At 37.7% G+C, this 14,343-nt stretch overlaps 1 protein-coding gene and 1 non-coding gene across 2 annotated transcripts; both read right to left on the bottom strand.

The window, feature by feature from the left end:
- Positions 1–382: 382 nt before the first annotated feature.
- LOC127501732 (U11 spliceosomal RNA) lies at positions 383–518 on the bottom strand. The gene has a single exon (XR_007926712.1). It is a non-coding gene; the product is annotated as a U11 spliceosomal RNA (small nuclear RNA).
- A 3,982-nt stretch (positions 519–4,500) lies between these two features.
- rab42a (RAB42, member RAS oncogene family a) lies at positions 4,501–14,249 on the bottom strand. The gene is made up of 2 exons (XM_051872269.1): positions 13,893–14,249; positions 4,501–10,658 (listed from the first exon to the last, which is right to left on the bottom strand). Exons 1-2 carry the CDS (start codon positions 14,105–14,107, stop codon positions 10,232–10,234), a joined length of 642 nt encoding a protein of 213 aa, XP_051728229.1. The 5' UTR covers positions 14,108–14,249; the 3' UTR covers positions 4,501–10,231.
- Between the last annotated feature and the right edge of the window lie 94 nt (positions 14,250–14,343).

Here is a 14,343-nt window from a genome sequence, read left to right as displayed (position 1 = left end):
TTAACTTTTGGAGTTTGTTTAAAATGGGCACTAATATACAAATTGGAAATCCACCCAAATATCCATTAAACAATCAAAATTGAGTAGCTGGAGTACAATAAGAGTATGCATGCGTTGTATGTGAATATGGTAATCCCTCATAAAATCATCTGATACAATTGAAATAATTTTTCAAAAGGTTTTATTTTTGTTTAACACACCACTTAAAAACATTCACAAACGCTATATACAACTCACGTTTAACGTGTAAATCTAATACTTTTCTACTACGGAAAAATAAACAGTTTATAAACAAACAGATACACACATACTACACTTAAATAACTAGGACGAAAGCGTTTTATTCTACATTACTGTTCATCTATCTTTAACATTTTAAGAATGGAGCGCCAAGAACAACGATCATTGGCAGCTCCGAGTTTTAAAAATTGTGCATCCGAAATCTCTTGATAGCGATTCCGTAACTGTGTCAGAGAATCCCTTCCACAGCTGTGCCAGTCACGGCAGATACCCTTTTTAATCTATTGTTTTTTTGACTGGACCTCACATTCTGGGAGTCAGGGTTTCTCAGCGAGGGTAACAAATATATGGCAAGTCAAAACAACGTTTATTTTTAGTATGCTTTACGATTCCCAATTCATTATACACTGTATAATCAATTGTACAAGATTATAGATATATTTGTTGGTTAATACACTAAATTAACTCGAAACACAAGTGCAGAAATGTATTCTAACGTGAAGCATCATGGGATTAGGGCGGTAACGTTGATGATTGACAAGCACTTTGGCCAATAACATAACTGTGGATGCTTCGTCGGTGTTGTCTGATTGGCTAGTGATTACAAAAAATGTTTAAACGAGTATATAATAATTACACACATTAAACATCAAATTAACAATAGCTAACATATCTTAGAGGTAAAAACGTTGTTGATTATTATGAATGCGTTCTACTGTAAATGTCATATTGTGATTGTGTGTGTGAGTGAATGCAGTCATACAGCAAAGTCTTATCCTTCATGACCCAGGAATAAAATGCTAGAATATTATTTTTTGGTAACACTATAGCATTAAGAAGCATTGTTACATTATGCTAAACTGCTGGGCTTCTTCGGCTTATTCTTTTCCATATTCCAAATTCATCACGTTTTCAGGGAGAGTCCATTCGGTGGCCATCGAGCATCTATTCTACAACTATAATGCTGCCTTCACGTGCTATCGGAAATTTCCTACTTCCCAGTCGTGATTACAAGCCCGCATTCAAGTGTTTTGTTGTCGTAAAGAACATGAATAATGGAGAACACCAGGTTTATTCTTGCCTATTTATTGGGAAATCATTTTAAAGCCAAAATGATATTTAGCATTCTATATAGTAAGGCTGCTTGCAGGTGATGTCAGAACTCAGAAGCCTAAGGCCCCGTTTATACACGTGTTTTAGGGTACGTTTACACGACAACGATATGCTTAAAACGGAGAAGTTTTTTCAAACCCCATTGTCAAAACGATCAAGTAGTGCGATCCCCATTCATACGAATCTGTGTAAACAGCGCTTGTGTTGTTCCGTGTAAACTCTGCTGGCAGGCCATTAGATGGCGATGAAACACTAGACTGAACATCTTATAAGCATGTGCATGACGTAATCGTTTTCACAGATTCGCGTTTGGAGACGTTTTCAAAAACTTGCACTTTGAAACCCGTTTTCAAAAGTTAGCATTTTCAGGCCACCAAAACGCTGTTGTCATGTAAATGAACAGCCAAAACACATAAAAAGTTACACGACGGTGTCATGTAAACATCCCCTTAGTTTTAAAAGGCATAACTTTTGCTACGGTTAGGCCTGTTGTTTACACTAGGCTACTCCGGCGTTTCGACCCTCAAAAATTCGAATTCGAATTCGAATTCGAATTTCGAAAATGCGCTGCAGAGCCCGTTTTAGTTTGAAAACGCCGGGGTTGCGTTTCAGTGTAAACGCACTAAAACGAAGACTTTGAAAACGATGGCGTGGCTGCCCAAGTTCTCTCTGCGCATCCTTGGCGACCGTGTAAACAATAACATGGAGACTGAACTGCAAGCTTTGCTGGCTTTGTTGTCATTTTTAGCATCCATTGTGCAGTTAAACTCTGCTTTTCTTTTTTTTTTAATACTGCAGCAACATGCGCAAGAGGCAACTGTTTAAACAAACGCGCATACCCAGTGTGCATGAATGGACATTTGACATGTGTTTTTGGTTGTGTAATGTAGACTGAGATCATTTCTAAAACTGTGGGAACGCTAGCATAGACCAGGATCGTTTTCATTTTAAAACGAAAACGCACTAGTGTAAACGGTGCCTAATTCGCCGCTGGTTCCTTTCGAGATTTCCTATGGGGTTTTATAATGGGTTTTTTTTTTTTTATTTATTTGTAAAATAAAACATGTGGTAAACATAACTTGATGATACTTTGACGTTTTGTTCTACAACGTAAATTACACACAACCATAGCAAAAACGTGAGTTAATTTTTGAAAATGTACGTTTATATCAAGTAACTATAAGACAGCTTGGGGGTGTGAGTGTGTGAAGGATCCGTCCTTTGTATCCTTCATTGCCTGTGAAATGAAGGACGCATTTCAAGGCCGCATTTGAAGGAGCCTTTGAATTGGGACACACAATCGGCCTTCGAATGCGGATTTCGAAGGATGCAGCTTCTTGAATTGAGACGCAGTTAACGGATGGATCCTACGCAGCCTATAGCCTATCCCAGAATTCATTGCACGGTTTAGATGTTGACTTATATCTTACCAAGATGTGGTTTTATATACTTTATATTCTGACTTGAGACTTTAAAGGTGAAGCCTTTGAAGTCCGAGTCCTTCGAAGAATGCAGCCTTTGAATTGGGATGCAGCTTATATCAGCAAGGAGTGAACAAAATGAAGTGAGGAATTCAGACACTCATGTATTACACCATGTGTCAGAGAGCTGGAGCTGTCGCAGAAACAACTTTGTCATATACTTTTATCCCACATGTAGCTTAGAAATAAAAAACAGTCATGTTGACTTTATACATACCTCCATGCCAGCTTTGTAGTTTGATGTTAGGCTATAAATATAAATTTGGTTGTTTCATGGTTAAGCTATTTATGTTCATAATCAACTGAAAACTCATCTCTTCCGTGAGCACTTAACCTAATCATTAAAAAAAAAAAAAAAGATGCTTTCACCCCCCCCCCCCCCCCCCCCCCACCCCCCCCCCCCCCCCAATTCTAGCTTATGCTACTCTAAGCAATGTCTGAAACTTGTATTGTGAGGACTTCTTGTGTTCATTTGCCTCTTTACAATGAATCGCTTGCTGTATTCCTCATTTGTAAGTCGCTTTGGATAAAAGCATCTGCAAAATTAATAAATGTAAATGTAAATAATCAACTAACCATAAATCATTAAAAACTCACATCAAGATTCACATCAAGTTTACCCAACCATTATAATGAGACGAATTCATTAAAGAATACCTTTTTTTCTCATTTTCTCGTTTTTGATTCTGACATAATATTCAACGGCTGTTTTTCATGACTTTTCCCTCTGTAAAATCAGATATCGGCAACAGCTAGGTGACAACATTGAGAGCTACTCATCATTTCGATGTAATGTCATCTCTAAATTGAGATGATCCTCACTGCAGAACACGAGATCCAGGGGCGAGGTTGGATCCAGATCCAGCTCCTCCCACTTTACATAACCCTAAGCCTACCTGTTTCCACCCCTTGATCCCTAAACTTACCCATCTCCACCCCCTGGATCTGGATCCAACTCCTCCCACTTTAAATATCCCTAGACCTACCTGTCTCCACCCCCTGGATGTCATGTTCTGCAGAGAGGAGCTACTGCCTAAATTGGACTAATTTGGACAGTCATGCTAAAAGTGTGTTGTTTTAATAAGGGAAATTTAAGGCTTTGTGTCGGGGAATTAAAAAAAAAAAATGTATGTGTGTAATAACGACTGCAATCTCATTCCTGGCCCTTTTTGATGTAAAGTAAATGGAGTCAATGGTGGGAGTTGGAGTCAACTCCGAAAAACCTGGAAATCGAACACCCCTAATTGAATGAATCGGTTAAACAGATGGATGTGTCTGTAATCGCCCCTATTCCCTATTATTTGTGTAGGCATTCATTTGTAATAGTGTCCGAAATCATAGTGTACATACCAAGTGCACTCATTCAATCATTCACTCGTTTTCATTCACTCATTCAGTGGACTATATTAGTGGAGTAGTGTAGGGAATAGTGAATAAGCATATAAGGGGCGGTTTTAGATACAACCTATAAAGAAGTATGTGAATTGAGATGCACCTACTTAATTTTCCGCCACTGGTTCAACAAAGTAACCTGCAGAAAGAATAACTGAAAAGTCAACATATACAAATGGTACATTTTCAGAATGGTGAAATCATGCCATATTACACTGCTTGTCTTAAAAAAAAAAAAAAAAAAAAAAAAAAACCTGCAAGAGATGAGAACACAGAACTTCATCCTAATTTTATTTAAACATAATGAATCTTATATAATTACCAAATCACAATGCAAATATATTGACAGTTTACAATGTCCAGAGCTTGATGTACATCATTACTATTGGCTTTAGCATTCATTACAGTTGATGTAACATTTAAAATTTACATTTTTCTCTGCTCATCCACACCACTGATGAGCCCCTAAAGGCATGTACAGACATGTTTATATGTACAGAATTAACAGTGTGTGGCTGATAGTGGGTGACTAATGAAAGTCCTGCTCTTATACTAAAATGTCCTATTCTCTATCTATAATACACAGTTATCTTATTTCATTTACACCAGCTATTTAACACCATTGTGATTTATTTCACTGCAACCCATTTTCTAAAAATGTAGTCATAGAGCTGACCACAAGGGGGCGTGTAAAAAGTATTTGGCACCACCATTTTGAAAGATTTGTGGTAAATATACATTAAAAATGCATTTATCTGTGAAATAGTAAGTGAAGAGCAATGTGCAGTTAAATATGGCATGCGTACATATTTAATTAATGCAGTTACCATGGAAACTAGTTGTCAAATTGTGCAAAACCATTCAGTGGCCACAACACAACAGCAGTGTGGTCACATATTTCGGTCCATTGAGTCAATTTTTTTGAATATTTATATATGTATACATACACACTCCTTTAAATATTACTAATGTAGAACCTAATTTACTCAATTCATCGTAATTTGAAATATCATGTTCAGAAAGTGATTCCACAAGGCTTTTCACGCTGCATTTGGCTATTTTCATGTGTGAATTGTGTTGGTAAATTTAACCTTAACCTTATTCTCAGCATATTAACATATATCTCTCATCACCATCATTTTCCATCCATGTAAACTCCACAGCTCCCAACTTGTTTAAAATTGTTCACATTTAGAAGATTGGTCAGTAATTTGTCCACAGTCCTTTTCTTTGTGTTCTTGGTGCTTCAAAATCCAATCTGATTTCCCATTCCAATAAACATACAATCAGCCACTGCAATGTCTCAAGAAAAGCAATTGTTACAGCATGTATTATTACACTTTATTAAGAAAAGAACAAAATAAACCCAGTGTCTCATAAGTTCTAATGTTGGATGAGAAAAGAAACCCTTGAATGTGTCAATATTGCAATTACAACTTTTAATGGATTTAGTTATTTACTCATTTCACTATAAATGAGCACAGAAACATGATTGTCCTACAGCATGTGGTTCAAAAGGAACCAAATCTGACATTTTTTCTTCCTATTTTTCTGTGCATTTGAGGGGAGGTCTGCAGAATGGATATGATCAACTATGTTTAAATACCAACATATTACATTGAAGATCATGTTTGGGAGAATTTCATACTTGATCTGTAAAATCAAAAGGTGTGTTCAGTACTATTTTGATGTTCTGCTGACCCAAAGAAGACTTTCCCTTACTCTTTTATGAAGCTTTCATAATTACTCTATAGAGTATGTGTGGTATGAAAGGAGATGTTACGTTGACCTGCGGTTAAGCCACAAATCTTTTAGCTTCCATCAAAGCCTCACCTGACATTTAAGTACATTGCGCCTTGCTGCTATTTACAATACATTTAGCCATACAGAAATGTACGTACAAACACACCCAGTAAAGCCATCGGCACATGATGGAGCTAAGACGCTCAGCTATGCTGCATGCAAAATCTCTTTACAGCAGGCATAACTGAAGTCTTGCTGACATGCTGGTAAAATAAAGAGTGTCTGAAATGATGGTCTTATATCTGTACCTCTGCACTGATATGAAGTAGCACATGGTCTTCGTTACTCAGAGACTATTGTACAGTCAGTGCCTGAGACACGATCCTGGTGTTGGTGAATTCAACCTCCATACAAGTAGACAAAACTAGAATTTTAGTGGTGCTTGTTGGTGGATGCCAAGGCATTGCTATACAGTTATTTTAAAGTATGCCCACCTGCAAGTCTGTATGATATTCTGGTCTGAAGATATGACTTGGGTCCCTCATACAGTGTAAAGGCCCATTGACACCAAGAACCATAACTATAAAAATGTAAACAAAGGCATCTGATTTCACAAGATGCGTCACTCGCATTATTTTGAATAGGAGAAAGTACAACAAGCAATATGTCGGAATAAGTCCCGCCTTCTAAATAAGAGCCAATCGCCGATTGGTAAAGTCATCGCATCACTGCAGCGGCCGTTAGAAACAGTCAGACGCTTGCCTCCGAAATGAGGCACAAGAGACGCGCATTTAGGACTGCGCATGCGCATTAGCTTGATCCAGCCTGAAAAATACCGGGGGGGGTTTTGTTGTTTTTTGTCATGATTCGAGCGTTTAGAAACAAAATTTATGAGGCAGTTGTTGTCAGATTTCATTGGTGATTTCAAATATGAAATTTAATCGAAAGCTTGGCAAACAGCTTTGGAGAATTTGATGTTTCCCTATTCAAAGAGATAGGAGCTGCACTATGCCCGAGGGGTGTTTCAAAGATGGCCGCTGAGTGAAATGACTTGTCTTAAAGGGACTTTGGTATTCATGTACTTTAAATCTTCTCTTTTACAGCTTGATAAACATCATTGTGGAATCATTGAATATCAATGTGACAACCTTCTAGTGATAGTAAGTCATATTTGCTCAAATAATCTGATTTGCCATTTGTTAAATATGGTATCTATTAATACTTTGTTATATATAAATTACTGTGTTATTTATTGATAGACTTTCCACAGGCTGGCACAATTGGATTGCCATCGTTAGCCATCAAATCCTTTTGTATACCCTTTCATCACTGGGCATCATAGGAACTGCACTTTGCTGATTCGAATCTTCCCTCACAGATAGGCCTTTCAAAGTTGCCTGGGGAGGAGAGGAATCCAAAGCACATCAACTAGTCATGGGGTACCTGAAGGGTAAATGCTAGGACCCCTCCTCTTTTCCATATATTCATATACATTACTGGGACCTACTATACATGTATTCTCCTACCATTGCTATGCTGATAACACACAGCTTTACTTTTCATTTCTTTTTTTGGAGTGCCCGGCGGACATCTCAGCATGTATGAAAGAACATCACCTGCAACTCAATCTAGCAAAGACAGTACTTCTCGTCTTCTCAGCCGCTCTGATGATTTTGTATAATTTCACCATCCAGCTAGGCTCATCAACAATAACTCCATCCTGATCCGCCAAAAAATCTTTTGGTAATCTTTGATGACCAGCTAACATTCAAGAGACCACATTGCAAAGATCATCCAAGTTTGCACTGCACAACACCAGAAAGATCAGGCCATTCATAACGGAGCATGCAACAAAACTTCTTGCCTAGGCTCTTATCATTTCCAGACTGGACTATTGCAACGCTCTCCTGGCTGGACTTACCACAATCTTCCTAACCCTATATCCGGGCGGCTGAGAACTCATCTCTTCCATGAGCACTTAATGGCATCCTGCTGACTCTTAAAAAAATCTCTTCTATGCTTTCACTATTAAATCCCTCTCTGTTGTAGCTTGAACAATGTTTGAATCTTTGTATTCTTAGCATTTCTTGTGTTTGACTCCTTAAGATTGATCACTTGTTGTATTCCTTATTTGTAAGCATCTGCTAAATGAATAAATGTAAACATAAAATTTCAAAGTTCTAAATACAATAACTCATTAACAAACTGTTTATTTATCATATTGAATGTTTTGACAGCTATGGATATTTTCTGTTTTTCTAATCTTTTAGGTTGTTTTACAGTAAATAACTGTTTATACCTGACTTTTAAATAAAAACACCTCAAGTTTTGTCTTTTGTCTCTACATATGGGGAACAACATTGGAAGCATTTCTACCTAATAATTTTTTTTTTTAAATGTTTTAGTCTGAGTTGGGCAAGCATAAAAATCCTTTATAAATATATCCATTTCATTTAAGCTGTATTTGATCAAATTAAGTTGGACCAACTCAATTACATTTCACTGTATAAATCTGGGGGATAGACACCCACAATTCTAGTACAAACTATAAATTTGAGTACAAAGACATTTTTATCGCTCATAACTTCTGGAGAGAAATCACGCAGACACTGAACAAGGATGAAATGTTTTAGTTTGCATTTGTCAAGTGCCTGTGTTCGCGCTATCACGCTACATATGAAGTATACTTTGAAAGGTTATGTGTTTCTGCATACGCTATTCGTGTTGTAAAGTTTATACTTTAGGATTAAGGCAACATGCTAACAAATGGAACCTTATAAGTGACTGTTATAAAATGCTATACATCAGTAGCAATTTGTACACTTGTTAGCGTGTTGCTGAGCTAATGATATTGGATAGTAAAAAACACAAACATACATAGCACACACACATTTTGGGTAGAATAGTCCATTTAATTAGATTGATATTTTTTTAGTACTCAATGAGATATTCATTATCAACATTTCTTTTGACTTAATCTTGGATGATACATGTGATGCTGCCAAAACACGGTGTCTTAGAAGCAGCAATAATATTTGCCGTCTATTTTTTGGAAGTCTTTGTGTCAGGAATTTATCTATGATGCACTACAATGCTGTCTAGATGGGCAGATCGTGATTACATTATATGCTTTTAGAGAATAAATACTACAGATTTGACAAAATATTATGTATTTATCCATGAACAATTTAAAATATGTTGCATTGGCAATTATTTCCTGAACTATTACAGTAAAGTATTTTGGCTTTGTGCACATAATAATGTCTGCAGAAGTTGGGCTGTAACAAACAAAGTAGTACAAAAATGGATCACAATTGTCTAAATCAGACAAAATTGTCTAAAATTACATTTGCAAATCCAGCAATCAGTTAAAAAGGAGGTTTAGTCAGGCCTCTTTACCCAGAAATGATGTCTACCAGCCAACAACTGTCCTCATTGTCTCAAATTAGTCTTAACCGAAGAATCCAGAAAACCAAAATGGGAGTTTTGTGGCTTTCAGTCCAAGTCTCTCGCTTTAAAGGCATCTATATGCTATGTGCACTCCTAAAAACATTTAAAAGACAAAAATATACTGGGGAAAATGTTTTACTGCTACTGGATCAAACATTTTGATGTCCAGTCAAATGCTCTCAAATATCCTTTTCCTAATACCACCTGCCAACTGACTAGCAATAGCAAATTATGGTTCACAGCACTAACATAAGCTAAAAGCTAATGGGTATTTTTAAGGACAAGCTATTGTCCAGCTCCAACTACCTGCTTTAATAAGAAATGTGTCAACACGGGAAAGAAAACCATGTTGTCAAGCCATTTTATGGGGTCTTTAAATCTGTAAGTGAACGGACATTGTACGTTGTAATCACTAGATGTTTTTCTAAATAGTAATGGTACCACAGTAATAATGGTTAAAGGGAAAGGAACAAGCCAAATAAACCTTAATATCTCCAGACGATGTGAAGTACAATGAGACATACAGCTTAAACTAGAATGTAAAAATGTTTATCCACATGTTATCCACAAGATTGCTGCAAACTTCAAAACATGGGGTGAATTCCAACAATATGAAGCAGGACCTGTCCATGCAAGCCTAAATACTAAACACTTTTGAGTGGTTTGTACCATCAACCTCAGACAGCAACAACAAGGTAAGTGCAGCGGTCCAGGCCCTGAGGCAGTGACCATGATGCGACACATTAGTGAAAGCCGAGGTGAGCAACAACCGACTGATATACAGGTGAGCAATTACAGGTGGATTGTGGAAGTCAGCAGTTGCAGCTCTTTTCTCGCTCCGCCTCCTCCTCGGCTGGATAAAGAACTTTAGCGGTGAGGCCACTCTTGACCCCATCCCAGCCGTCACGCGTGGAGATCTCACCCATCTTCATCAGCTCATAGATGTCCCGTGTGAGCAGCTCGAAAGCACGTTCCACATTGCTGTTGCACTTGGCTGAAGTTTCCACGTAGCGAATGCCGAGTTCGGCCGCCAGCTGCTCCGCTTCGTCCCGTGTCACCTTGCGGTCGCGGCTCAGGTCACTCTTGTGGCCGATCAGGATGTAGACCATGTGATGAGGCAGGATATGCTCGCTGACTTCTCGGTGCCATTCCCGCACGTGATCGAAGGTCTTCCTGTTCGTCAGGTCAAAGACTAAGAGCCCGCCAACAGAGTTGCGATAGTAGGAAGTGGTGATGGACCTGAGGGGAAGAAGAAGATGATATTTTCAAGGCTCATGTGATTGCATAGATACACAAAATAATTTCCAGAGATTCTTAGATCCAGACCATTTTAAAGGAATTGAATAAGTTAAGCTCAAGTTAAGCTCAATCAAAAAAGTAAGCATAAAGCTCCACCCTTACATCTAACTATCAGTGGGTCATATGTAGAAAAAAAAAGTATGAATGGGATCATAAAAATTCATACAAATTAGCCACCATATATATATATATATATAAACGGTTAGTTCCTGTTCTTGATTCTGATTGGTCAATAGCTGTGTATTTATTTTTGTGCTTCATCCAACGGTTCTGTGTAACACTACATAACACCCTTAGCAACCATTCTTAGCAACTGTAAACTGAATTGAAGCTTACTGTATTATGTAGAACTAGAAGAGTATTGTGAGAAAGAGGTTGATTGAGCGAGTTTATTACCTGCATTCAGATTTAGCATTTTCCTTCAGGTCAGTCCTATGTTCATAATAAAAAACCTGTTTAAATGTCCGATGTATTATCTTGTCCTTTTAACAGTTAAGGGGTTTTCCCGTGACTGACGGCGCTAGTCAAAGCGTTTGTCAGTTGCGTCTTGTTCCGTGTTCACAACAATTCAGTGTTTTCAATGTAAAAGTCTTCGCTACTGACTGACACAGTCATAAAGACAGTCTTCGCTGCCATCTAATGGCGTAATAATGTAACTTCTGTTGCTGTTCACGGTCAGGGACTATTTTTTCCGGTGGAAGGAAGGCTTTTATTGAAAGTTTACTTCATGAAAGTTGCATTGATACGTATTTTTGGCTTTAATTTTGTATGGTAACCTTTTTGTAAAAGCAATAACGTACTCGAGGCTAGTGCTGTATCGATAATAATTAATGGCTGAAGGGCGTTGTTAGGCACGATGCGAATACACGATACAGCACAGCCTCTCGTACCTTATTGCTTTTTATATATATATATATATATATATATATATATATATATATATCAAAACATAAAATAGATGAGATTGTGTTTGAAAGGTGAAGCTCTTGAAGAATTTTATAACATCACTTAGGCCTACATCAATTCTTCTGGCATACTGTTTGAGCTGTATATATATATATATATATATTTTAGTTGTTATTGAACCCAGAATATTCCTTTAATACCCAATGTGTTACTTTAACCATTTAACCTCATACATCGTAAGAAATACCTGGTGATACATCTGAAACCAGAAACCATTGAGGTTTAATGGTTTAATTCATTGTGTAATATATTTAACTTATAGCTACCTAGCGCACATCTGAATTGAAGGATGGATTTTGCAAGATGTAATATCCAAATAACAGAAAATTGTTGAAAAAACAAGTAATATGAAAAATCAAGTAATTTATAAGTTACATCAAAGTTACATTTACAAAAATTCACTAGTGGAATAATCCCTTACACAAGACACAAAATCGTATCAGGACTAGCATATAGCTTTAAAGGGATAGTTCACCCAAAAATGAAATTTCTGTCATTAATTAATCACCCTCATGTCATTCCACACCCGTAAGACCTTCGTTCATCTTCGGAACACAAATGAAGATATTTTTGATGAAATCAGAGTGGTATATGACTCGTCCATAGACAGCAATATAATCACCACTTTCAATGTCCAGAAAGGTACTAAAAACATTGTTAAAACAGTCAATGTGACTGCAGTGGTTTAACCTTAATTTTATGAAGAGACAAGAATACTTTTTGTGCGCAAAAACAAAACAAAAAAACACTTTATTCAACAATCTCTTCTCTTTCCTGTCATTTTCCTTACATAGTTGACGCAGTAAGCACAGTGAAGGCTTCCGTGTTTACGTCCGAATGCCGGCTCAGTATTGGCCAAAGCTGATCATGTGAGCAGCACAACACATGCGTGTGATGCTGACACAGACAGCCGGCCAGAGTCGGCATTCTGACGTAGAACCTGGAAGCACTGGAAGTAAAAAACTTATGAGAATGACACAGAAGAGAAGATATGGTTGAAAATTTTTGGATTTTTGTTTTGATTTTGTACACAAAAAGTATTCTCCATAAAATTAAGTTTGAACCACTGCAGTCACGTCGACCGTTTTAACAATGTCTTTAGAACCTTTCTGGACCTCGATAGTGGTGATTTGCTGTCTATGGACAAGTCATATACCTCTCGGATTTCATCAAAAATATCTTAATTTGTGTTCTGAAGATGAACGAAGGTCTTATGGGTTTGGAACGACAATGGGGTGAGTAATTAATGACAGAAATTTCATTTTTGGGTGAAATAACCCTTTAAAACTGCAAAAAGGGTGTTCAGTGAGGCAGTGAGGCTAGAAATGTATTCCTTATTTCTTTGTCCTTATTTCAATTGTCTATTCCACTTTTCACTGTGTGGCAATAGCAATGGCACACATTCAAGCAGTGTGACTTTCTAGTCTATATAAATCTTGCATCTGCAGTTGCTTGTTTCTAGGTGGCCTGGTGTACTAAAATATTGTAATTATACATTTAATGTTAATAGATCATATACCTGAAAGGATGTTGAGCAGAGAACCTGTGTGTCCATTTGTGCATACAGTGTTCCATGATATTGTATGGAAATCAAGTGGGGAGTCTGATCATTCAGAATGCATTTATAAAAACAAGAAAGGCTTTTGTGGTGGTTGATTTTTAAATTTCATGAATGGTCCTTTAAAGCATTGAGGGTGGATGTTTGTGCTTCCCTGAAGGCAAGTGGTGCTTCAAAAATAGGGCAAGCTGATCAGAGACATCAGGATCTAAGCCCAGTGACAGTACTAAACCAAACATGCTCAGTAATGAATCCAAACAGGTGAGGCATATGACATTAAAAAAAATAAATCAATGAGATGAGCCAGTTTAACTCATTCATAAACAGTCTGGTAGGCCTGTGAATGTCTGCCTGAACTGTATTACGCGGAACCCACCAGGTAAATGATATAACAGGCATATACATAAAGGTAGAATGATAATATATTACAGTAAAAATACTGATATAAAGGACTAACCTAGAACATAACCCTGCTCTACACAATATTACACAACCAATGACATCGCAAAAGCATGCGTGGATACTTGCCGTCATTCTATGTGATAAAATCATATAGTGATGTAGGCTACGCATTCAATCCATATCACAGTGCATTGAGACATAGCCAGCAGACAGAACATAATAATAATAATAATAAATAGAGCACTAACCTGAATCTCTCTTGTCCGGCTGTATCCCATAGCTGTAGTTTAATTTTAACCCCGGGTTCGATGTCTAGTGAACGGGCGTAGAAATCCACACCGACCGTAGGATCCGCTACATCGCTGTATATGCCATCCGTAAACCTCTTGAGCAAAGATGATTTGCCCACCGTCGAGTCCCCCAGCAAAATGATCCTGAACTGGTATTGCCATAAAATATCCATGGCATGGCGAGTCGGGAGCTCCAGCCACAGGCTCAAAGACAAAGCAGGAGCGCTAACGGTGTTTACATTGAGTGTATGGAGCGGAGCGGCGGGGGCGGTGAGGTGGATGTGCTGCAGTCATGTGATGCACTCATTCTCACATCTCAGTTCTAACTAATGTGTAACTACAGCAAATGAACTGAACTACTTTCATTTGAGGACTGGAGGAAGCGAAACCTGTTTTGCGACGTAAGCGT

This window comes from Ctenopharyngodon idella, chromosome 19, assembly GCF_019924925.1.
Source record: "Ctenopharyngodon idella isolate HZGC_01 chromosome 19, HZGC01, whole genome shotgun sequence".
In the NCBI taxonomy this organism is placed as follows: domain Eukaryota; kingdom Metazoa; phylum Chordata; class Actinopteri; order Cypriniformes; family Xenocyprididae; genus Ctenopharyngodon; species Ctenopharyngodon idella.
Note: the sequence above shows the minus strand (reverse complement) of the source record. Positions and strands in the feature narration are given on the sequence as shown.

What these genes read in the sequence shown, in the direction of transcription:
- rab42a (XM_051872269.1), bottom strand. Translation starts at nt 14,107, where the DNA reads ATGGATATTTTATGGCAATACCAGTTCAGGATCATTTTGCTGGGGGAC. An exon ending in GCCGGACAAGAGAGATTCAG is followed by an intron (nt 10,659 to 13,892) that starts GTTAGTGCTCTA and finishes TCTTCCCCTCAG; the next exon opens with GTCCATCACCACTTCCTACT.